General features: G+C 41.0%; 1 protein-coding gene across 4 annotated transcripts in view; it reads right to left on the minus strand.

Moving 5' to 3' along the window:
- The window catches only part of EXOC2 (exocyst complex component 2), a 188565-nt gene extending 162871 nt beyond the window's left edge, over window positions 1–25694 (minus strand). For 3 of the 4 annotated variants that reach the window (XR_012157344.1, XM_073332186.1, XM_073332185.1), the window contains exons 1-2: window positions 12829–13334; window positions 5355–5514 (exon numbers count right to left, since the gene is read on the minus strand). Coding sequence is in view for 3 of the 4 variants with exons in the window: in XM_073332186.1 (XP_073188287.1) it covers window positions 5355–5514; window positions 12829–12873 (205 nt within the window). In the remaining variant the exon portion in view is untranslated. Of the gene's footprint in view, window positions 1–5354; window positions 5515–12828; window positions 13335–25573 lie in introns of those variants that run through there. The other variant, XM_073332187.1, reaches the window with a different exon arrangement.
- Between the last annotated feature and the right edge of the window lie 332 nt (window positions 25695–26026).

The raw sequence follows: 26026 nt of genomic DNA on the forward strand, positions 1-26026 counted from the left end.
AGACAGAGACAAACACCTACAAGATCTCTGTCAAGCTTTCTTACAACTACAATACCCACCTGCAGAAGTAAAGAAACAGATTGATAGAGCCAGAAGAGTTCCCAGAAGTTACCTACTACAGGACAGGCCTAACAAAGAAAATAACAGAACGCCACTAGCCGTCACCTTCAGCCCCCAACTAAAACCCCTCCAACGCATTATTAAGGATCTACAACCTATCCTAAAGGATGACCCAACACTCTCACAAATCTTGGGAGACAGGCCAGTCCTTGCCTACAGACAGCCCCGCAACCTGAAGCAAATACTCACCAACAACCACATACCACACAACAGAACCACTAACCCAGGAACTTATCCTTGCAACAAAGCCCGTTGCCAACTGTGCCCACATATCTATTCAGGGGACACCATCACAGGGCCTAATAACATCAGCCACACTATCAGAGGCTCGTTCACCTGCACATCCACCAATGTGATATATGCCATCATGTGCCAGCAATGCCCCTCTGCCATGTACATTGGTCAAACTGGACAGTCTCTACGTAAAAGAATAAATGGACACAAATCAGATGTCAAGAATTATAACATTCATAAACCAGTCGGAGAACACTTCAATCTCTCTGGTCACGCGATCACAGACATGAAGGTCGCTATCTTAAAACAAAAAAACTTCAAATCCAGACTCCAGCGAGAAACTGCTGAATTGGAATTCATTTGCAAATTGGATACTATTAATTTAGGCTTAAATAGAGACTTGGAGTGGCTAAGTCATTATGCAAGGTAGCCTGTTTCCTCTTGTTTTTTCCTACCCCCCCCCCCCCCCCCAGATGTTCTGGTTTAACTTGGATTTTAACTTGAAGAGTGGTCAGTTTGGATGAGCTATTACCAGCAGGAGAGTGAGTTTGTGTGTGTATGGGGGTGGGGGGGATGTGAGAACCTGGATTTATGCAGGAAATAGCCCAGCTTGATTGTCATGCACATTGTGTAAAGAGTTGTCACTTTGGATGGGCTATCACCAGCAGGAGAGTGAATTTGTGTGGGGGGGTGGAGGGTGAGAAAACCTGGATTTGTGCTGGAAATCACTTTAGATAAGCTATTACCAGCAGGACAGTGGGGTGGGAATAGGTATTGTTTCATATTCTCTGTGTATATATAAAGCCTGCTGCAGTTTCCACGATATGCATCTGAGGAAGTGAGCTGTAGCTCACGAAAGCTTATGCTCTAATAAATTGGTTAGTCTCTAAGGTGCCACAAGTCCTCCTTTTCTTTTTGCGAATACAGACTAACACGGCTGTTACTCTGAAACAGGTAGAAGAGTTCAGCTACCTGGGGAGTATGATGACATTTGAAGGGGACTGTGAAAATATTCATACAAGATTAGGAAAAGCAAAGCAAAAGAGGTCTTTTACATCAAACTAAACTATGTGACTGTACTGAGCTCACTATTATACAGAGCAGAGACAACGGCTAACACAAACAGATTGATGGGTAATCTCCACAGATGGCTGAAGAAGATATTACACATTTTATGGAAAGACAAAACAATAAATGTAAGAGTAAGGAAGCTGACAGAGCAGGACATGTTAGAAAATATCAACAAAACAGAATTCAGAGCCGTGTGATATATGCCATCATGTGCCAGCAATGCCCCTCTGCCATGTACATTGGTCAAACTGGACAGTCTCTACGTAAAAGAATAAATGGACACAAATCAGATGTCAAGAATTATAACATTCATAAACCAGTCGGAGAACACTTCAATCTCTCTAGTCACGCGATTACAGACATGAAAGTTGTGATATTACAACAAGAAAACTTCAAAACCAGACTCCAGCGAGAGACTGTTGAATTGGAATTCATTTGCAAATTGGATACAATTAATTTAGGCTTGAATAGAGACTGGGAGTGGCTAAGTCATTATGCAAGGTAACCTATTTCCCCTTGTTTTTTCCTACCACCTTCCTCCCCCGCCCCCCCCCCGACGTTCTTGTTAAACCCTGGATTTGTGCTGGAAATGGCCCAACTTGATCATCATACACATTGTAAGGAGAGTGATCACTTTAGATAAGCTATTACCAGCAGGAGAGTGGGGTGGGGGGAGAGAAAACCTTTTGTAGTGGTAAACACCCATTTTTTCATGCTTTGTGTGTATAAAAAGATCTTCTATACTTTCCACAGTATGCATCCGATGAAGTGAGCTGTAGCTCACGAAAGCTTATGCTCAGATAAATTGGTTAGTCTCTAAGGTGCCACAAGTACTCCTTTTCTTTTAACAAAACAGAAGGCTCAGGTGGTTTAGACATGTACAACATATGGAAGATTGGAGCAAGTGTTAAGCAAGCATTGTACCTGTGGGAGGAAGGAGAAAGTGAGGAAGACCAAGGAAGAACTGGCAGAAGACAGTGACCTAGTAAACTGAATGTGCTGGCATCACATGAACTACTACAAAACTAATGAGTGACCGTAATCAATGGAGGAACTGGATTCCCAGATGTGTCAGTGGTACCAGAGGAACTAAGATCTAAAGTAAAGGTGACCAGCAGAGAAATAAACCTTGTCTCTGTGCAGTTGTGTGTTATTGTTTGGGGGCACAGGGAGGTTGCTTTTTTGTGATAAATTAACAAGATCTGAATGAATAAATAAATAAAAAAGAATGGTTTTATGTTTGTGTTTTACCTTCAGAATGTATGAAATATCAAATCTTGTCTTTTCTGGCTTTTGCCCATGGTTTTTTTTGAAGGACTAAAATAAGAGCCTGGAGTGAAACTTTCCTCAGCCCTGACTGAAAGGTGTGAGAGTTGAATCTTTAACAATGAACTTTTTCCCAAGTGTGTGATAGGAGTCTGAATTAAGTAGGTGCTAAAAATTAATAAAGAAATCAGACTTTGAAACCTGGGAAATTGAGAGGGAAAGTGATTTTTAGTCACTGTTTAAAGACACTTGTTTTATGATACAATTGCCCCTAGTTTGTCAAGTATACATAAAGTCTTCCCACAAAACCAGGGTAGACAACACCAGACTTTTCTAGTGTAAAGACTAACAAAGGAAAAAGCATTTTTTTTTAAATTATAACATTCAGAATGTCTTTATATATCAAAAGAAGCAAAAAAGAGCACCCTTTTTCCTCCTTTGTAGATCAGTTTTAAGATTCTCTCCATAACAGTCATTTAATTACTATTTAATTTAACTTGATGGAATAATTTAACTTTGGATTTTCAGTATAACATGCAGGAAACGTTTATAATTGTGCAAAATCGTTTGAAGAGTTCTACATTATTTAAGAGTTTCTTTCCTGCCTTCAATTTTATTTCTTAAATAATTACTACTACCCAGGGAACATGAGACTTAAGAAGTCCACTAACTTAAAAATTAGCTATGATCCGCTTCACATCACAGAATAATAAATGACATAGCACTGTAACGTATGTACTCTTCATTAATGTTTTGCATACCACACTAAATATAGTAATGGCACAGGGCTAAAACTTTAAAGCTGACAAAGGATCTCCCTCGATACATATTTAAATCCAGGAACAAACTTTGTTCCCAAATGACAGAACCTCCTTATAAATGAAAAGTATTTTCTTAAATTTTCTGCAAGTGTTTTTAAAGGTTCATAAGTTTCAAAGTCACGAGTGACTTTCAACCTGGTGGTCTTTAACAGAATGACGTAAAAAGGCATATTCTCTTTCTTCATACATGTGGTACTCAGTTTATTCCCAAGCATACAATATTTTCTACTTTTTATTGAATTGTAACACTTTTTGGCAGAGGGTGGGAAGGAGAGTTTAACTGAGGTTTATAAAAATATTAGGCCTCAATCCAACAAAGACTTACAAGTGTGAGTACTTCCATCGTGTATAACTCTTTGCAAGACTGGGACCTTAGGACTGGAGCACATGACTTATGAGAAGAGACTGAGGGAACTGGGATTATTTAGTCTGCAGAAGAGAAGAATGAGGGGGGATTTGATAGCTGCTTTCAACTACCTGAAAGCAGGTTCTAAAGAAGACGGATCTAGGCTGTTCTCAGTGGTAGCAGATGACAGAACAAGGAGTAACGGTCTCAAGCTACAGTGGGGGAGGTTTAGGTTGGATATTAGAAAAAACTTTTTTATTAGGAGGGTGATGAAGCACTGGAATGGGTTACCTAGGGAGGTGGTAGAATCTCCTTCCTTAGAGGTTTTAAGGTCAGGCTTGACAAAGCCCTGGCTGGGATGATTTAGTTGGGGATTGGTCCTGCTTTGAGCAGGGGGTTGGACTAGATGACCTCCTGAGGTCCCTTCCAACCCTGATATTCTATGTCTATGATGCGATAAAAAACCCATGGCACTGAGTCTCAGAGCTCAGGTCAGCTGACATGGGATCACAGCTGTGGGGCTAAAAATAGCAGTGTAGACGTTTGGGCTCAGGATGGAGCCCGCGCTTTGAGACCCTCCCCACGCATAGGGTCTCAGAGCCTAAGCTCGAGCGCAAGCCAGAACTTCTACACTGCAATTTTAGAACCCTACAGCTTGGGCCCCGCAAGCCCAACTCATCTGATCCGGGCCAGCCACAGACGTGTAGATGTACCGTTCAACACCCCCCAGAATAAGCTAAATGTGAAATAAGGTAAGATAAAATTTACTATGACTTTCAACTCTCCTACATCAACACAGAAGACGATTAGCAGCAAAAATTTGAAAGAAGACTTATTTACACTGTAAAGTAATGCACGATTGCCCAGGTGTATTATTGGAGGGTGTGTGTTGCGGCATACTGTGACTTCAGGTGGCAACACAGAGTCCAGATGAATTAGCTGGAGTGCTAAAAAGTACAACAAAAGTTGTGTATATATAGTGCCTTTTACCTAGATATCTCAAAGGTTTTTTGTTTGGGTGTGTTTTTAAACAAATATTCACTAAGCTTCAACACCCTGGTCAGAGCAGGAAAACATTATTACACTCTTCTTTTTAGATGGCAAACTGAAACAATAGTAAAGTTAAACAATTTGAACACAGCCACACAAGTCATTGACAGAGTAGGGAACAGAACTTGGGAGTTCTATTTTACAATCATAGGGTAAAATCCTGGTTCCACTGAAACCAAAGACAAAACTCTCATTGGCTTCACTACGGCCAGGATTTCACCCATGGACTCTAACTACAAGACAAACCACCTCTGGCATAAGTAATAAGGTATACATATATTTAAAATGTACATTACCAATTCAAAACCATCCTTCCAAACTCATGGGGATAATTGTACTACCCATTGTGTATTTCCTCTGAATGTAAAGATATCAGAATCTGTCACCAACCAGCTTATTGAAGTCTAAAAAATGTGGAATGCATCAAACCATTTCTCTGAATTTACCTATGAGGTCTGTTGGCCCAGTTCCCAAGTTTTCTCCTCTAATTGTGACTTTTGTCCATGAGATGCCTTCATTGGGAGAGATCCCAGTTACAAGAGGGGGCTGGCGTGATCGAGACATGGTATTTTCCTCCTGTGTTTGGAAATCCAGTAATGCAGCAATCTGTTCAACAAGGAACAATAATTGAATAAATATAGTATGTAGGTTTTTTTACAAAATAATTATACCAAAAACTGAAAACATTAAAATTGTAAAACTAAACATCTTTTAAAAATGTTTTTATAAAACATAAACATATAGTTTTCACCACACATTACTAGATGTCCTTGCACTTACACGTATGTATATTCAATAACTCCAGTTCTGAATTATAAATAAGAAAAGAAAAACACAAAAAAAAATACATTAGAAACAAATCCATTAACATGCATAATGGTAAGTCAGAGTACACACGTACAGGGTCATAGTAGTCAGAATTGGGAAGAATCTACTCAATCAAGTCCATCTTTGGCTTAGATCAGAGGTACGATACTATGTACGTTCACAACCGTAACATCTCCCTTCATGGGGAGGGAAAGGATTCCTCAGGAGTAGTTTAGATAAATGATGAGCATTTATCCAAAATGGAAACCATTCTTACGCTGAAAGCAAGAGACAGCTCCCGATACCGACATAAAGGAGAAATCAATATTATCAACATCATCATAAAAAAATCCTATCTGGCCAAGGACAATAGACGCTTTGAATATGTATTTAAACAGCACATGAAATTATTTGAGAATCATTTCCGGAATAGTGTCATTTTGCATTTCAAATCAGGAGCCTGCCTGAATCATTTCAGTTATCTCAGCAGTCATAAACACTAATAAAAGTCCTGTGTCATGCAATTCAGCCTTAATCCAGGATTAATTCTGATACTAAACGTCTTGTTGTTTATTAGTAACTTTCATTTGTGCTGCTTTACAAGCCAAAAAGCAGATGCACACGGCTTGAAGTAACATTAGCTCCCACTGGGTTCTTTCTGCAGCTGCTGCACAGGGATTCAGTCCAAAGAAGCAAATAGGTCCTGTAGTAACTTCAACAGTAGAGAAAGGGGCAAGCATACCTGGGTTCAGGGACAGTCATCCACATATGATAACTCCTGTCTCAAGAAGGATCACTTCATCTATTCTGTGACCCCCTTATCTTGCCAGGCAGGACAATTTTTTTTTTTAAACTCTGAGGGGAAACCTCACAGGATTTAGTCCCCCTCTGCACTCCTTTCCCCAGTTGCTCTTGGGGAGAAGATGATCTGGCATCATGTATTTATAACAGGAACTTCTCTAGTCTAGGCAAGCCAATAACCAAATATGACACCTGAAAAAAATGGAAGAAACCTTTCAGCAAAACTTAAATAGATGCTAGTGAGAATGTGACAGGATGTGATCCATGACAAATGACTTCTGAGTAGTCCAAAAATATATTAGTTCAAGATAATATATTATGAAAGCAACAAAAGCACAGGTACAATATAAAAGTCAGCCTGGTGGCTGTCCAAAATGGATTAAAGCTACCTGTGCAACCTTAATTCAGCCTCTTTGGGCATATGCATTATGACTAGGGCCCTACCAAATTCACAGTCCATTTTGGGCAATTTCATGGTCATAGGATTTTAAAAATAATAAATTTCATGATTTCAGCTATTTAAATCTGAAATTTCACAGGGTTATAATTGCAGGGATCCTGACCCAAAAAGGAGTTTGGGGGGGGTGGGGGGGTGTCACAAGGTTATTGCAGAGAGGGGTTGCGGTACTGCTACCCTTACCTCTGCACTGCTGTTGGCAGTGCGGCTGCCTTCAGACCTGGGCAGCTGAAGAGCGGTGGCTGCTGGCTGGGCAGAGCTGCCATCACCAGCAGCGCAGAAGTAAGGATGGCCTGGCATGGAATTGCCTCACATACTTCTGCACTGCTGCCTGCAGAGCTGGGCCCTCAGTCAGCAGCCGTCACACTCTGGCCACCCAGCTCTGAAAGCAACAGTGGAGAATTAAGGATGGCATAGTATGGTATCGCCACCCCTACTTCTGCACTGCTGCTGCTGGGGCACTGCCTTCAGATCTGGGCACCTGACCAACAGCCGCCAGCTCTGAAGGCAGCAGTTTATCCAATCACAGACTATTTTTTCGACGGGATTCCTACCTCACTCAATGCACAGGATGGACAGGGCTCACTTAATGAGCACCTATTCAATATCTCGTTTTCCCTTCGCTGTTCAATGCGTGACCCCAACCTATGCTTACTACACACTATTCAAACCCTATTCTGAAGACAGGATTATTAATTTCCTCAAAGCCTTTTCTATGGTGCTCAACACTACAGTATCTGAGTGATTCATAAACATTAACTAACTTTCACAACACCCAAATGAGAAGGGGTATTATCATTCCCATTTTACAGATGAAGAGCTGAAGTACAAAGAGATTAAGATCAAAAGTATCCACTAATTTTGGTAACTAATTTGAGATGACGAGGACATGATTTTTCAGAGTACTTTGAACATATGAAGTGCTATTTAACACTAAGTACAGTTCCCATTCACTTCAGTTGCAACTGTGAACGTTCCACACTTCTGCAGATCAGACACCAAGATCTCAACTCAGGCACCCAGAAAATGAGGAACTCAAAATTAGCGACCACCCATGAAAAGTTTGGTTAAGTGACTTGTCGAGCATCATATAACAACACTATGGCAAAGACAGGAATAGAATCCAATTTTCCAGGGCAGCAATCACCCTCTCTCTTTGCATCCCGTGCCTCATTCATGACACACCACCCATTTGCTACCACAAATGACACAGGGTCCTACAGACAAGTCTCCTTCACTACACAACCCTGTTTAATCCACAAAGCAGGCCCATCCTGTGCACTGAATGAGGTAGAGGGTCTGTGGAAAAAATACTATGTAATCATGGGTACAAATACAGAAACTGTAACATGATGCATAGAAACAAGGGGGCCGAATTAAATTAAATATATAATCCAAATTCTGGCATTTCCTAGCCTTTGGGGGCCTGGTGTTGAAACCTTAATTTTTTTTAACACAATTTTTTAGTGTGTAATCGCCTACATTTTTAAAATTTGGGTGGATTTTCAGAGGGACAGCAAAAAGCATATCCCCTTAGAAATTCTCCTGCCAAATTTCAAATTGCTGCAACAAACAAGAAGAGCTAGAACTTCTCTGTCATAAATATAAAGGGAAGGATAAACACCTTTAAATCCCTCCTGGCCAGATATAAAACCCTTTCACCTGTAAAGGGTTAAGAAGCTAAGATAACCTCGCTGGCACCTGACCAAAATGACCAATGAAGAGACAAGATACTTTCAAAGCTGGGGGGGAGAAACAAAGGGTCCTGTTTGTCTGTGTGATGCTTTTGCCGGCACCAGAGCAGGAATGCAGGTCAGAACTCCTGTAAAGAGTTAGTAAGCCATCTAGTTAGATATGCGTTAGATTCTGTTTTGTTTAAATGGCTGATAAAATAAGTTGTGCTGAATGGAATGTATATTCCTGTTTTTGTATCTTTTTGTAACTTAAGGTTTTGCCTAGAGGGATTCCCTATGTTTTGAATCTGATTACCCTGTAGTAAGGTATTTACCATCCTGATTTTACAGAGGTGATTCTTTTACTTTTTCTTTAATTAAAATTCTTCTTTTAAGAACCTGATTGCTTTTTCATTGTTCTTAAGAGCCAAGGGTTTGGGTCTGTGTTCACCTATGCACATTGGTGAGGACGACGTTTCCAAGTGGGCACTTCCCCTGTTCTTTGTGTAACACTTTGGTGGTGGCAGCTTTTAACCTAAGCTGGTAAGAATAAGCTTAGGGGATCTTTCATGCAGGTCCCCACATCTGTACCCTAGAGTTCAGAGTGGGGAAGGAACCTTGACATCTCAATAAAAAAAGGTGTAAGAATTTTTATTAACATGGGCAAAACAATGTATTTTTCACTAGCCTCATTCTCAGAAGTGGCTGAAATGCTTTGAATGACATTTTCCAAAAACCTCAGCCTGAGGAAGACACCAGACATTCATAATTTCAGCCAAAATAGTTACAATTTTGCAAACTTATAACCAAGTACCAAGTGAAAATATGGTCTTAGAATGTGAAATGCAGAGCAACCTTAATAATAGGAGGTGCTCCAAGCTCTGTCTCTAATAAATAAGATGTTCAAAGGTTAAGTACCTGCTTATCCTTCCTGACAAGTTTTGTGCCTATTGCCAAGTTTAAAAATACTGGTAACATAGGAAATTTTGACTACATGGATCAAAGGTAGTAGTTATCATAGGCCCAGATTCATCCCTTTCTGTGGGAACAGATCCAGGGAGAAGACAGTATTGTCAGTCGAGGAGATGGAGTTCCTTCCTCTGAAAAGCTGGCTTTGGAAACTACTCTGAAACTTGAAAGATAACAGGGCCATCTGTGAACAAGTTGTGTGTTGTTGGTCCCTGACAGACTCCCCACTCCTTCTCAGGCCCAGAGTTTGATGACTCCACTAGAGACATACAGAGATTTTTCCAGAATCAAAGAATCATCAAAATGTAAGGATCTCGAGACGTCACCTAGTCCAGCTCCCTATGCTGAGACAGGATAGAAGAGAGCTTGCAGTCTAGGACTGCATTTTTCTCTTTGAGTGATTTCCATAGGGCCAGAAGGAAAATACTGTGCATTCTCCAGTAGCCTGCCCACCTAGTCTCTATCCCCTCCATCCGTGTGAAGAGAGCTCCACAGAGTATAGAGGTGTGTGACAGTGCCATGGAGGTAGCTAAGCACCCCACTTCCGCAGGAACTGGAAGACAGATGCATGGATCTGAGTGAGATCATCTGGACCATTATATTTATTGGACACATTTTAGAGAGATTTATATAGAATTTTAAACCAATGATCAAAACACGGGTCAAATAGGGGACTCTTCAGAGCCTCGCTAGTAATGTGGGGAAAATCTCTAGAAGACAAAATGAAAACTGAAAAAAACTATTTTGTTATTGCTTGATTTTTCTTCACCAGAAAATGTTTCCAGTTTCTTTTTACTGGGGGTAGTGCATCTTTCAAAATATCTGGGTATACAGGTAATGTGTTGGAATTAAGACTAAACTCAAAAGTAATATTAAAACATATTTTGCTGGATTTCAGAAACTAGCACTTGATCTCTTTCCGTGATGAGCTGAATATATGTAATAAAAATGTTGAGCCTTCTGAAGTCTAATATTTTTTCTAAAATATTTCTATATTTATTACAGAACTGCTTTAAAAATACTTCACTGGAATAGGGAGCCTGAAGTAAATCTTAAAATGTTACAGCTGGACTATAGCATTCAGACTGTCTATAGAGTAGTTGAGTTTTTATTTATAACAATTGGCTTCATTATTTCACAGAATAGGTAAAGGTATATAAATATATATCCTCCTAGTGACAAAGATTGAGCAAGTGCTTGGGACCATTCCACTAAAGAATGTTTTGTTCTGTATTTCATAGAATCATAGAATATCAGGATTGGAAGGGACCTCAGGAGGTCATCTAGTCCAACCCCCTGCTCAAAGCAGGACCAATTCCCAATTTATGCCACAAATCCCTAAATGGCCCCCTCAGGGATTGAACTCACAACCCTGGGTTTAGCAGGCCAATGCTCAAACCACTGAGCTATTCCTCCCCCCATTATTATACATTTAGATGTATAATATTAAACAGAGAGCACGAGAGAAAGAGAGAGCGCACACACGTATGAAAAAAAAAAATGTACCTAGGTCTTAGAGCATTTATATAAAGAAACAGAAAGATGAAGAATTGTATGGGTTTGTTAACTACTGGTATAGAAGGGACAATGTAAAATAAAATGTTAAAACAGTATTCTTCAAGGATCCCAACTACTGCACAGATATCTACTAGAAATACCACATATAATATTATAATCAATTTGCCAAATCTCTACAAGTAATAGTTGTCATTGCAGTTAACCTTCCAATAAACTTGACTCGTGAAAATAATACAGAAATTATTCTCTCCATTCTGCTACCTTGGGCTTAAACTGTGCATTTCTAATTCATGGTTCTACTACAAAGTAGAATTCTGGTTTTACTTCCCATCCCCTCACTTCAGTGACTATTTGCCAAAATACCCAATATTTAGCTGACTCTCTCTAAGTCTGCCCTAACACATGGACTTTTATTTTCTAACTGATTCCTTCTGCAAATGAAGACATCATATTTCTAAGATGGATGAAGTGATAATCAAGTAGGGAAAGGTAAGACTGTCACTTTTTAAAAAGGGGACTTAATGAAGGAGGACACAATGGATTGTCAGAAATTAACAAAGAATAAAAATATTTGCATTAATTATTAAAAAAAGCAATATTTTCAGGCTTTCTAGCATTATTGCAAATGTAAAGACCTTCATCGATTGGCACTTATAACACTGACCATTAACATAACACACAGTATACTGAATGGTATTTTTTGGTCAGCATTTCCTCACAGGAAGGCCCTTGTTCCACATACAGCCCAACTGACTAGCTAGTCTCAATGGGGCATTGCGTTGTAAGGGTCATCAGACATGGATCCAATTGCAGGATCGAGCCCCTAATATAGTCAAATCAGCACAAACAAATCACAAACAAAAAACCAACTCAACACCCACTAATCTTCAGAGTCAGAAATTTCCCATCCAAATTCAGTAAACAATGAAGCGCTAACAGCTATATTTGAGATCGTAAGTTCTTCTGTGTACAGTATAAAAGAACTTTTCAGAAGGTCCTGAACAGAAAGTACCTAAGTAGTCTACTTATCCCTAAAACTAGAATAACATGAGCAAGAGCAATGCAAGTTTCCCCACACTGCCCTGACAATGTGTCTTGATTGTTACACACAGGGACCACTTCTACTGGCAAGAAGGAAAAAGAAATTACAGCAGTTCAAGCCATTTGGTCATTGGCATCCTTGCTAAGACTCTCAAGGGTGGTTTGTATGTATGATGTGAATACCTGTCCAGCAGGAACTATCTTGAGACCACCCATTCATGTCACATAGATCAAAAAAGCCGTTAGCTAAAAATGATTCTAATTCAGTAGTCACCTGAATTTGAAATAGTGACCTATAGTTAAAAAACCCAAAAGATCACGGGTGTCCCCAAAATGCTAGTTTCTAATTTTCTACTTCCTTTAACTTATTTTTAAAGAAGTGTAAACTGGAAACTAAACATGACTTTTATAATTCTAGGAAGAAGCACATTAGGAAAATACTAAATCATAGCCAGAGTCCATACCTAGGGTTATAATTATAAATGTAGCCCCAAATAGGAAACCCGGCACAAAAATTAACTCATTTACCAAGTTTATAAACACTGGTTGAAATAGCACAATTCTCTCTCTTTTTATTATATGTGCCCAACACCATGCTGCCAGCAACTGGAAAAAAGACATTTCCCAATTTTGTCATGTTCTGAGCTTTTGTACCTTTGGTAGTCTCTCAGCAACAAACTCAGAGCCATTAAAGACCATTGTTCTTTCCTGTGAGGCTTAAAAAAATATAGCCTCTACAAAAAACCTATTTGACTGAAAAAATGTTCAGCCAGGCTTTTTCCAGCAATAATTATCACTTTGAAGTTTAATTAGTTAATTTCCCGTTGTCTCCATTATTAAAAAAAAAACTGTTTTACAAAACTGCTGTCGTACTTCTGAGAGGAGTGTTATTCATTAACAGATAGGATGTGGAAAGACACGTTTCTCAGCAATATTTTTTGCTGAGGAGTTAGTCTTATTGAAGAAATTTCCTTAGGACCCTTCTTCTTTGTTTGATTTGGACCATATTCCTTTATTATAGCAGTTGTCTCTTTTTTGGTATCTTGAGAAAACAAAGTCACAAAAAAGGTGTAATCACATAGGTGAGGTGGCATACACATCACTTGCTTGATTGCTTTCCATGACTGTTTCCAGATAAGTCTTTTTGATATCATGTTGGCTGTCATAATTCTTGCTGTGAAGTGCAAGGAGCTGAGAACCATCCACTACAAACAAAACTATTGGAGACATCTTTCAAGCTGAGCACAATCCTTTTCTCTTTAAATGAATTTCTCAAGTAAGTTTTCTGATCACAAAAATATGGGGCCCTGGCAAACCACACAGAAATAGCAGAGGCTATCAGATCTGCTAAGAAAGCTATTTAACCTTTGGGACTACTCTGAGAATTCTGATTCACTTTCTAGGACAAGCTGGATGGCCAGATGGCAAGGGATGTGAGAGGATAAAGGAATTGTCATAACTGATCAGACCAGTTTTGTGAAGCAGGATATTGCTGACTGCTCTGGAGGCATTACCAGAATATGAAATAATTTAGTCATAGTTGTTCAGGACTTCGATGTATCATGTCGTCCATTGGATTCACATGTGGACAAAGCTAACATGAGAATGACTGCAGACATTAGAAGGCAACTTTCTGTACCCAACATTGGAAGAGGAGGATTAACAATTAGATTTTTTTGGAGTTTTGTCAATAGAGAAAACACCAATTAAGGTATCATAAAGATGAACTCCAGGGGGGCTTCTGAAAAAATAAAGTCAGTTGGTTCCAATTACTGAAAACCCAGTTAAATTAAAGTCCCCAGCACTTTGCAAGATGAAATTTCTCACAAGCAGTCAACCTGAAAGATTCTCTCTCAGATGGAAGAGTAATACTGGGGTCACAGTGCATTGCTGCAGTCATCCAGCAGAGGGAATCTGAATTCAAAAGAGGAAATTAAAAATAAGCCTTATTTGCCATCATTGTGGTGGAACAAGCACATCTACCGCATAAGCTATGCCAAGACCAGTACATGTTCATGAATGTATTTTAGTCACAAAATACCTAATGAAAAAATTCCAACATTCATAAAAATATTATTGTTCAACCAGTTCTGGTGCAAGGAACAGCAGGTATGCACAGCATGGCATGCTTCATTTTCCAGAGTATTCATCAGAGAATTAGTTCCATTAACTGCCTTCTAATATACAAGGAACTGCAAATTTGGAAGTGATGTGTTAGGGACCCCTAGCTCACTGATATCAATTAGCAGTTACATGCTCTCAACAGAGGCAGACTTTTGAAACACACTTTAAAAAATACAAGCCAAAAATCCTTAACAGATTCCATAAATTAAAGAGTCTATCATCCTGGTTAACTATGAAACATACTTTTCCACCAAACAAATCTAATGTATTTGTTTAATACATAAAATGCCAAGTGTCTCTTGGAGAACACTGTGATACAATAGAGTCAATGAAGAAGCATGGCAAATGACCCAGAGGGGGACACTGAGATGATTTACTAATAAATTCCTTAGATATTTAATTCAAAGTCACTGCAAACCAATGAAAACCACTACTGCACCCTTTTCTGTGCTTTATCTTCCCAGCAATGTAAATTCAGACAGACAAGCTACACAAACCAAGATTTAAAAGTGGCTAAAAAGCAACACAATGAAAATAACTGACATTTATTAACCCCTCTGGAGATCTTCAGTGCCCTAGAATTTCCACAGCCTTCAACACTGCATCAATAATACAAAGTCTAATCCTGCAAGCCTGCCAGAAAAGACTGGGAAGTGAATAAGCTAAACAATGCTGAAATTCCAAGTGATATTAAGAGTCCATGCATGTTTATTTGTATAATAAAAGAAGACTTGTCAACTTAATCAAGAAATGCTCATGAATGTTATATTTTGTGGAAAAAAAGTCTTCAAAACACCGCTAAGCTACTTATAATGAGAAGATGAATAAGTATAAAATAAAGGGTAATATCACCATTACATGGAAATAGTAAAGCCTCATTTGCCTTAACTTGTCATATCTGGCACGTTGAGTCAAGCCAATATTAACATTGACAAACATGTTTATTTACAGGACAATGTCACATACCAAAATCAATTTAGACTTTGAAAATATACATTTGTGGGAAATGGGGGACAAATTATGGAAAACAAAAATGTGATTTTATATTAAATGACCTGATATGATGCCTTATTCTGTTGTTAAAGGAACATGTTTCGGTCACATGATCTAGTCAGCCACCAGATCTATATGTTAGTTATTTTATCTTTCAGGGTAGCCGAGTAATGCCCATTCAATAGTTTTGTTTTCACAGTGTACTTGTATATCTTAAAACTCTTGCTTTACTTAACCCAAAAAAGGTATATCTTCATGGCCATATATCTTGACATAGCGAAAGCAAAATAATCACAGCATTCAGCAATGTCATTAAGATTTCTGAGTCACAAGGGATTAGAAGTCTGGACCTGAAGCAGATGCTGTGAAAGCACTTGGTAGAGGAGTTCAGTGCATATTTCAGACTGCACTGCAGCTGCAAGGGATTGACGCCGTTAACTGTGGAATCAAGCTCAGGAGAAACTCCGGGCATAGTTCCGGCATCCGAAATAAATTAAAGTAAACAGTGTTGCTCTCTCTCATCCACCCTGTTAGCAGCCTCTCTGCCGAGCTGGAGACCACACACCCAGACCACACAGCACCAGCTGAACTCACTCGCACGCAACATCTAGGAGCTGTCACTCTGCTGCGGTATGAAGAGGAAAGGGGTGGGGGGGGGAGGGCGGGAGTGTGTGTGTAAGAAAGCTGCTTGCCTTCTCCTCCTATCCTTGCAGCTGGCTTGTGTGTTGTGAGGTTTGGGGAGGAAGGAAAGGAGAAAGAAGAAATCCATAATCCTTGCTGAGAAAACATACCGATAATGGCCTTTTGTAGTAATGACTTGCACTCCTCTTGTAGCAGTTTAGTAGCTGATGAAGGGTTAACATCAATTAACCTTCTATCACATGTCAAAAAAATCTTAGGCTCATATCAAATACTAAATTGTAAATACTAAATGACTGCAGTATGTGCAACAGATCTATCTGGAGAATGTGTGTCAAATATTCAAATAAAGTACTTGACATGTTTTATATTTGAAAAAGATTATCACAAAACAAACCCCATTAACTAAGGGCCAGATTACATTACCCTTATTCAGGGCTTGTCCACACACAGAAGAGATACACAGCTTTAAATTCCATCAGTTTCGAATCACACCTTTAACTAAAATCGGTCCAATTCTGTTCTTAGACCAAGCCTCACTTTGAATAGTACCTTATACCACAAGGAGTCTCACTGAAGTCATTGGGGCAACATGTAATGCAAGGTGTCACTTAGTGTAAGAATATCTCAATCTGGTCCTATGAGTTAAGGCTGCACAAGGGCATACCCCACCAACATAAACTACTGAAAACAAGGAAATTACCCTTTCAGTGGTCACACTTAGAAAGTGTCTTTTGTTGTGACAGATTCGACCACTTAGCAGATATCCTCTACTGTTTTTTAAGACGTGGGGGATACCACTAAAACCAGTATCTGTCAAAACAGAAAAAACTGAAGTGAGACCATTTAAAAACCTTTAATACCTTTCCACCCTGGGCACAATTCACCTTAATCAATCCCACGTCACCCCTAACTCTACTTCCTATCCACCATCCACACCACATATTCCTCCTCCCTCAAACTCACCAACAAACACACAACCTTAACTTTGCCCATACACACAATCCAACATCCCATATCTACTCAATCATACTTTGGCCCTACCTCAATCACCTGTCCAAATCACAACCTACATACTTCACCCATTCATTCAGCAAAATCACACACACAAAAATAAAGCTCATACTCTTTTATTCTTTCCACACTACAATAAGGCCTATACCACAAAACAAACTCAGTTTCATAAACCAGGGTTATTATGGTTTGCCCTAGCATACAAAATAACCAGAAACACTCACCAAGATTTTATGAAATGCAACACAAAACATACTGCACAATTTATTTCATAAGCATGCTTACTTCCCTAAATACATATTGTCCAGATTTAAAACTTTCAATCCTACAAATATTATACAAAAAACAAAAACATGAATCCCAGTCTACTAACTAGTTAGACTTTTCACTGTTTTGTGTCTGCCCTTAGATAGAGAAACACTTTCACCACTCCTAACCTATTATGACATTTCAACCAAACCAATCCAAATTTGTTTTAAGGCATTCTTCATTGATGCTGAGCAGGCTTGAGAGAAGTAAAGGTCTTTTAAAACTGGTCAAATACTGAACTCAAGTGCCCCATAATCTACTATTTGACTTCCACAAATTTCTCCCATGTTGATGCCACAAACTGTGAAACAATCTCTTTCACAAGCAGAGAAAGAATTATCATCTCAAATCAAGATCATCAGACTATTCCCGACAGTTTACGTTTTACTTTAGAACAGCCTGTTTTCAATGGACATTAGTCCATTAAATCACTTGTTTCCTAACCCTTCTTTTAATTTGTCTGACTTAACGTGTTAAAATACATGTACTGATATTTGGTAATCCCTAAAAATACTAATCACCCATTTAAAGTATTGATCAACAGCTTTGGCATTTACTAGTTAGATGAATTTACACAGTAAATTCAGTAACATGAAGACCAAGCCAGCCATACTGTCAGATAGCTCACAAGCTTTCTATAAATTTCCAGACTGTAGCAAATCAAACCCTCTCCTAATTTAAGACTCCACCTACTTCTCTCCAACATCCATTGAATGTTTATTCCATTCACTAGCCTTCCAGTCTCCAATCACTAGTGATTCTGCCCACGCATCCCCTTTGACTCAAGGCTTCTACAATTCTGTAACTTTCTTACTGTTTCCTAATAAACCTAACAGTCTTTACAAGAATGTTAGTGTTCTCAACAATCTCCTTTCAACTTCTTAAATTAGTTAAACGTTCTTATTCACGGACTGAAATTGGAGCCTGATGTTTTGAGTATCAAAAAATTTCAAACATGTTTATGTAAATATATTAAGAAGTTAAAAAAAATGAAATAAATAAATCCCACTGGGGTGGGTTTTTGTTTGTTTTACTAGAGCAAAAAATAAAACACCAGAGGTTTTTCATAACCTCATGTATCTACATACACTATTCTTCAGCCAAACATTATTAGTCATAAAATAACCACATCTATACAATTAATATGGCTGGAGTAAACCTTGTGTTGGTTGGTGAAGATATAAATGGCGGGGAGGCTGATAAAGTAAAGTGATGATTGTAGTGTGGTGTCATTGGTTCCTTGGTTTTTACTGTTTGCATTGGTGAAAAATGCTCTAGTGTAACTTTAACTTAAAAGTATTTTGCACTCCCCCAATACCCCATGCTTGCTACATGACCCAGATTCAGCAAAGTACTTAGGCATGTGCCTGACTTTTAAGCATGAGTAATCCCTATGCAACATGCACTTAAATGCTTTGCTGAATGTGGGCCTGTACGCACAGATATGCATATATGTTTCCCTGAGTATAACACAGGCAATATGTCTGCATTAATATTGGAGGTGGCCTGTGTGCTCCCAATCTGTAGCCCGAATCTTCTATCTAAAAGCCTATCTCTCATGTGGTTATGGAGAACTGAAGCTGTCTGTGAAGAATGAAAGTTCGTCGCCTTCCGTGACGATGAAAAGGGACTATGTTATGATAACAAAAGCATACCACCCTTCTTTATAGTTTCTTAAGATTATTTGTCAATAACATAATGTTCATTTTTGCAGCATGTACGAATGTGGAGAACCATTTCAGCCACACACACCACCAGACATTTGAAAATTTTCAATAATAGCAATTTTAAAGTAGTTAGATTTTTAAAGAGAGACTCTGGACTGCAAAAATTCTTTTTGAAAATTCAGTGTGTCTATATTCACCATTAGGTACTCATCAGTGGGAAGTTTTTATTTTATTTAGAGATTTAACTTTTGTTTAAGTGAAAAGTCTAACCTTAACTTTGGAGCTGCTATAAGCCTCTTTAGATATAGAGCAGTGGTCACCAACCGGTCAATCGCAATCTCCAGCAGTGTAGCATGGCTGCCGCTAAGGCAGGCCCCCTGCCTGCCCCGACCCCACGCCGCTCCCGGAAGCAGCCGACGCGGTCCTTGGGGCGGGGGAGCAGGGGTCTCCCTCCACATGCTACTCTTGCTCGCAAGCACCACCCCTGCAGCTCCCATTGGCCAGGAACGGGGAGCTGCAGCCAACAAGAGCTGCGGAGACAGTGCTTGCAGAGGGGGCAGCGCGTGGAGCTACGTGCCCTCCCCCTCCAGGGGCCACAGGGTCATGATGGCCCCTTCCGTGAGCAGCGTGGGACCCAAGCAGGTAGGGAGCCTGCCTTAGCCTTGCTGTGCCGACGACTGGGAGACACTCAAAGTGCTGCCCAATGGGAGGCCGCACCCCAACCCCCAGCCCCCTCCCGGAGCCAGCACCCCGCATCCCCTCCTGCACCCCAACACTCACCCCAGCCCTGACCCCCCTCTCAAAGCCAGCACCCCATACCCACTCCTGCACCCCAAGCCCCAGCCCCGAGTCCCCTCTCAGAGCCAGCACCCTGTACCCCCTCCTGCACCCCAACACCTTGCCCCAGCCCAGAGCCCTCCTGCATCCAAACTCCCTCCCAGAGCTTGCACCCCTCACCCCCTCCTGCACCCCAATCCCCTGCCCCAGGCTCAGCCCAGAGCCCACTCCCACACTGCAAACCGCTCAGCCCCAGCCCAGAGTCTGCACCCCCTCCCAAACCCTAACCCCCTACCCCAGCGTGGTGAAAGTGAGCAACGGGGAAGGAGGGAGGGAGTGGGGCAGGGCAGATCCTGGGTTGCCCTTAAATTCAAAAAGTGATCTTCGGCGTAAAAAGGCTGGAGACCACCGATATAGAGTATACTGTTACAGACGTTATAACACAGAGTCAGTAAAGCTCAACCAAAAAGGGTTAAAAATATACCTGTACATACTTCTAGGGGCCTATACAATCATTTAGGTCCCAATACTGCAGTCAGATCCAAGCCCCCAATTCAATGCAATCTGATTCTTGTATACAGTATAGTGCAGAGCCACACTGACTCTGCAGTTCCGCACATGCACAAGGTCTGGCTATATTAATCTGATTGGGAGGTCAGGACCCTATTTTGTTGTCAGTTTTCTTGGATGTTGATAGAATATAGACCTCTTCAGGGCTTTACTTCACCAGGAAGCTCAATCATACTTAAAACTGGGGGGGAAGGGTTATTTACTTTTTTGTTTGTTTTTTTATAAACACAACTGAGTATGGTCCCAAGTGCCAGAAGGGTTATCATGACTACCTGACACTGCTGACCACAACTTGTTTTTGTCTACATTGAACAGTCAGTATCATGTCATTATCTCTATTGTTAAAAAAAAAAAAAAGAGTTTAAATTATTCGGTTTCCTACTGAAGACAGTGCGTTAGACACATCCACAAATAATCTAAAAATGTGTATTTTTAAAATATATTTACTCCAGTTTTGACCTTAAATATATATATACACACACACACACACACACACACACACATCAAATATAGTGGTGAGGAATATAGTGTTGCTTGTTTTATTTTGTTTGTTTTAAGCGTGTTACTGATATGCAGTCTAGGACGTTAAGATACTGTAGGTAAATTGAGCCTTTCCATTATAAGCCTCTAACTTCAGGAATTTGTAATCTAGCATTAAAAAGTGTATCCAAGGCTGACTTTTGGCATGAGATCCCAGAAGATAGGTAGCTTTGCCTCTATCAAATTTTGAGGTTGGGGGAACATGCCGCTGTTTTTGAGATATAGAAATGTAAACAAACAGATTAATTTTCAGATTACTTTTATACTTCAATTTGAAATCTGTTTTATTTTTGCAACTGATAGTTTGTAGGTTGTAAACACAGACTAGTGCCTTTGGCTACACTGAGGTTAGGAGGATGGAATGTGAACTCTACGTCTTTAACTTTGAAAAGTTACCACTATGCATATGCACTACCTAATATCCAAAGAAAAATCATTTTTTTATTTTTAATCACACTTACTTCGTATTATATTAAAATCACTGCCTAGATCATCCCCCACAATCAACATGTAGAGGGAACCCTCCCAGGGCAGTTCTTCTTCCTCCCACAGCACCATTTTGCTTTCACTTTGGAAGGCAATCCATGAGCCCACAATGCACACTGCAAGTGGGGAGTGAAGTAGGTAGGCCAGTATGGAGGGGGGAAAGTGTGGATAGACCAAAGGCAAGGCTAGTGATGGATGAACATAATTTCTCTCCGTATCCACCAGTATATTTAGGGATGGGTCAGCTAAGGCCTGAAGCTCTGGACCTCCAAACAGATGTCCCTGGGGATCCAGTAGATTTGGGGAAGGTGGGCACAATAGCTGTTCCCTGAGTAAGAAAAAGTCACCTCCTCCCAACAGTAGAGGGATCCTCAAGAAAATTTCTTCCTCAGGATCTCCTATCACAGGGTTTATCATGGGAATGGTTTGATCTGGTTCATTGTTGCTACATGACACTGTCGGATACACTATCATATGATGACAAACCTCATCTAAGAACCAGTCCATGGGATCAAACCACTACTTTTTAGAAAAAGCAGCTGGATAAGGCTGCACAACAACAACTAGCTTTTACATAGCATTTTTCATCAATATATCTCAATGTGCTTTTCAGAGCAGTCAGTATCATTATTCCCATACAACAACTAGGAAAGCAGAAAAGAGGTGAAGTCACTCCATCTGTGAGCAACATACATTTAGAGAAAACTGACAAGATATGTATACATGCTAGCCTTTCAGGGTTTGTCGCTCTGGGCAGTATCAATCCTTTTTGCTTTACAGGCCTGTTTTTGCTGGAAACAGAAATGCAGGGTGAATTATAATCCAGGTTGCTTTACATAAATTGACATAATTTAGCAGTTGAAATAATGCAATTTTAAAAACATCTCTCACATTCAACCTTCTATCTTTGTCAGATATTCTGAACTTTATATTTAGAATTTTAGCAATAAACCAGGATTTTTGATATTTTCAGATTTCAGCATAAGTAGAAATACATTTAAAATAAGATTGAAATTAAATCTGATTCATGTTTTTTGAAAATATGCTTCCTTAAACTCCCTGACTTCATAATTATTTAAATATTTTTTTAAAATTAGTTGAATATGCTACACACTGCTTATTTTTTGCAATTTTCATCATGATAGGATTAATGATGTAGACTCTATCATCTAATCACCTATTTTATTTACTACTTTGATCAAATTTACTATGCTGGGTTGTCTAACACAGAAAGGAATACAAAAATACAATCAGATAAAGAAATGTATAAATCTGGACTATGGCAAGACTGTCCGTATATTTTAAGTCTGAAAACCTGTAATATTTGCTTTTGCCTGAACTACTGTCAATGCTGGTCTGTAAACATGTTTTAGGACCATGAGAAATCTTAAAGACCCAAAAATTCTGAGGTTATATCTACACAGCAAATTAAGATGTGGTCGTAAAGCAAGTCAGCATACCCACCCTAGCTTTAATCTAGCCAGCATGAGTACCCACAGTAGTAAAATATGACAGCACAGACTTCAGCAAGGGCTAGCTTACCCACGGTCCCAGCAGGGTTGTATAGTGGCAAGTAGCCTGCACTGAAAGCCATGTCGCCACATCTTTATTACTACTGATACCTACACTAGTTAGATTAAAAGTACAACTTCATTTGCTGTGTAGGAGTAACCTAAATGATAGGCACTTTGTGAACATTACTAAATTAGAGGAACAATATTTTTATTATATTCTTTTCAAATCACAATGTTCTGAATATTTCATGATTTAATACAAAACATTAAAAGCTTTACAAGATTTTAATGAAGATTAGTAACAAGGAGTGAATTGGTGGTTGGAAAAGGAAGAAGAGATACATTCCTGCTTAGCTAGTAGAAGACAAGCTGTTCAAATCACTATTTTCATACAACGTCTCTATAACAAAATGGGGGAGCAATTTGGCCAGATAAGTAGTTTTCTGCCTGAAATTTGTCATGTGCGATATCCTGTCAACATCATTTTTTGGGGTGGAAATCTGGAGTTAATTAGATATAGCATTTTAGAAATGCAGTACTTTGAAAAGAAGCCACTTAAGTTTTGAAAAATTGTACACTGGGGAAGGGGGATTTATCAAAAGATAACCTGGTCTGAAAGACTCATCTATTTAATTCATTGAAAACGATTTCTTCAACATGTTTTCCTGGATGAATGGATAGTTAATTTTAGTTATTTACTACAGTCTTCTAAGCTTCTCAGAAGTCTATGAGCTCACCAGCAGACTTTAGAAAGCTTGCAGAAGAAAAGGTATTTACCAACACCATGAAACAGCCAAGTTTGAAGGACTTTTTAAAAGTCTGCATGTTTAAATGATGCTATTAGAGCAAGCAAAATATGCTAATTAACCCACCTGTGATCAAGGATATAATCTAATTAATACACTTGGTAAAGAATATACAGGGCTACTACCATTTTTATCTTGACAGATTCATCCAAAAAAATTCACACACACACCTTTACAGCCCAGCTCATTGAAATTCTGCTTCACTGGAAATGCCATCATTTCAAAATTTGGTTTTGGTCCACTTCAGACTGAAACCAATTTTTTTTTTCTGAAAAATGGTGTTTCCCAAACAAAATATGCTCCTTGATGCCCACAGCTGCTCAGTGAAAAGGACATAATTGTTTCACCACTGCTATTCAACAGTGGGCATCAGTGAAACTGACATGAATCGTATCAGCAGCTGCTGCAGACCTTGGCCCGGATGCAGACTGCCCAACGGCCAGGGACCTCAGGGCTTTGAAACTCCTGGACCAGGTGACTCACTGGGCTGCCCTGCTCCCCCAGCATAAGAAGTCAGATCCCCTGAGGGTCAGGCAGCCAGCTGGCCAGGGAGTCTGGAAGCCCTGAGAGCAGGGGTTTTCAGAGCTTCCAGGCTCCCTGCTGCAGAGCCAAGGCTCTGAAAGTTTCCAGGCCCCCCATGCTACTGCACGAAGTCTGGAAGTAGTAACAAGGACTCTTCAACTGTAGCTTACAATGAAGAGCAAATACCACTACTTGCCTGTTTACCATGTTTATGGTGCCTTTAGAATGTAAAGTCTTTGTAGTATCAATTATTTCACCTTTCAGTGAAGAATACATCTGTAGTGACCGACATAATAAAAACTGAACAAGAGCTTCCATTTAATTTGAAAACATGTGGTATTTTTACATGGACCTCCAAGATTTGACATCAAGCAGGTGAAGAGGAAAGTGTTGAAAGCATCACAGAAATGACAGCACATTGCAGCCTCAGCTGCATCCTTCAGGTAGCTTCTGCAACACATTGGTCAGTGCCCAAGTTGACAAAATACCAATGATTCTGTAGCCAGCTATAAGGGCATGTCTACACTACATTGTAAACCCAGGTCTGTGGGACCTGGGCTTGTGAACTCAGTAGGTATGTCTATCCTGCAATCAGACACCGGTGGCTGGCTCCTGCCAGGTGACTCACGCTCACAGGGCTCAGGATAAGAGCTGTTTAATTGCAGTGTAGACATTTGGGCTTGGGCCGCAGCCCAGGCTCTAGGACCCTGCAAACTGGGAGGGTCCCAGACCTCAGCCCAAACCCAAACATCTACAACACAATTAAACAGTCCCTTAGCAGGAGCCCCACCAGCATGAGTCAGCTGGCAAAGGCCAGCCACAGATGCTTAATTCCAGTGTAGACATACCCAGTGTTTCCAAGCCAGCGCTCAAGCATCCACACCACCGTGCAAATGTGGGTCCCACAGCCGGACCCGGGCCTCACAGCCGTGCTAACTAATGCACTAGGCAGACCTTCAGAGTCGGTTCTGCGGCTTGGGCCGCGTCCACACGGCAAGTGACAGCGCTCGGATCCGCAGGAGAACACGCTCTGACCCGGCCCCCCCGCAGGGCCCTGCGCTCCTCCGGCCTTTCGCAGGATCCCCCGCGGGGCCCGGCCCAGCTGAGCCGGGCGGAGAGAAGCGGAGCCTCCGGAAGCCCCAGCGCCCCCCCCCTCACAGTGGTAGTGGTGTGTGTGGGGGGGGGAGGGGTCCTGGCCTCCCCCGCACAGAGCCAGCGCCCAGCGGGGGGCGGGGTAACGGGCGCGTCCCAACGGCCCGATCCGGATCGTTATTGTCAACGGCGGCAGAGGCAAGGCGGGTCCGCAGTGAGACTCGCCCCCCCCCCCCAGGGCAAGAGCCGCAGAGGCACGGGGATGGGCTGCTCCGCAGCCCGGAGGCAGGTCAGAGCCGGCCCGCGCTGACCTGCAGCGAGAGGAGGGGGGAGGGGCGTCACTCACCGGCCGCCGCGCTGTTTGTCACCGGCACGGGGCAGCTTCCCTCCCGGCAGCACCTCCGCCTCTCGCGCGGCCAGCCCGCCGCAGTGGAGCCAGGACGAATCGATCGCCCGAGAGACGGAGCCGGAGCAATCGAGCGGCAGCCCCGCCCCTCCCGCTCGTGCCGCGGCTTCCTTCTCCCGGCCCCGCCCCTGAGCTCGTTCTCCTCCCCTCCCGGCCCCGCCCCTGAGCTCGTTCTCCTCCCCCTCCCACCAGCCGCGTCCCTGCGCCCTCAGGTGCAGGGCGGGGCCGCTGGGGTTACTGGGTTTGAGACAGTGTATGAGGGGCGGGGAGCTGGGGACAGCAGAGCGGGCGCTGTCCAGCCCCACAGAAGGCTCTTCAAGAGATACGGTGACCGAGGACGAGGGGGGAAATGCTGCTTAGAGACGGAATAAAGTAAGAGAAAGAAACAAAGCA

Source organism: Lepidochelys kempii, chromosome 2 (genome assembly GCF_965140265.1).
Source record: "Lepidochelys kempii isolate rLepKem1 chromosome 2, rLepKem1.hap2, whole genome shotgun sequence".
Taxonomy (NCBI): domain Eukaryota; kingdom Metazoa; phylum Chordata; order Testudines; family Cheloniidae; genus Lepidochelys; species Lepidochelys kempii.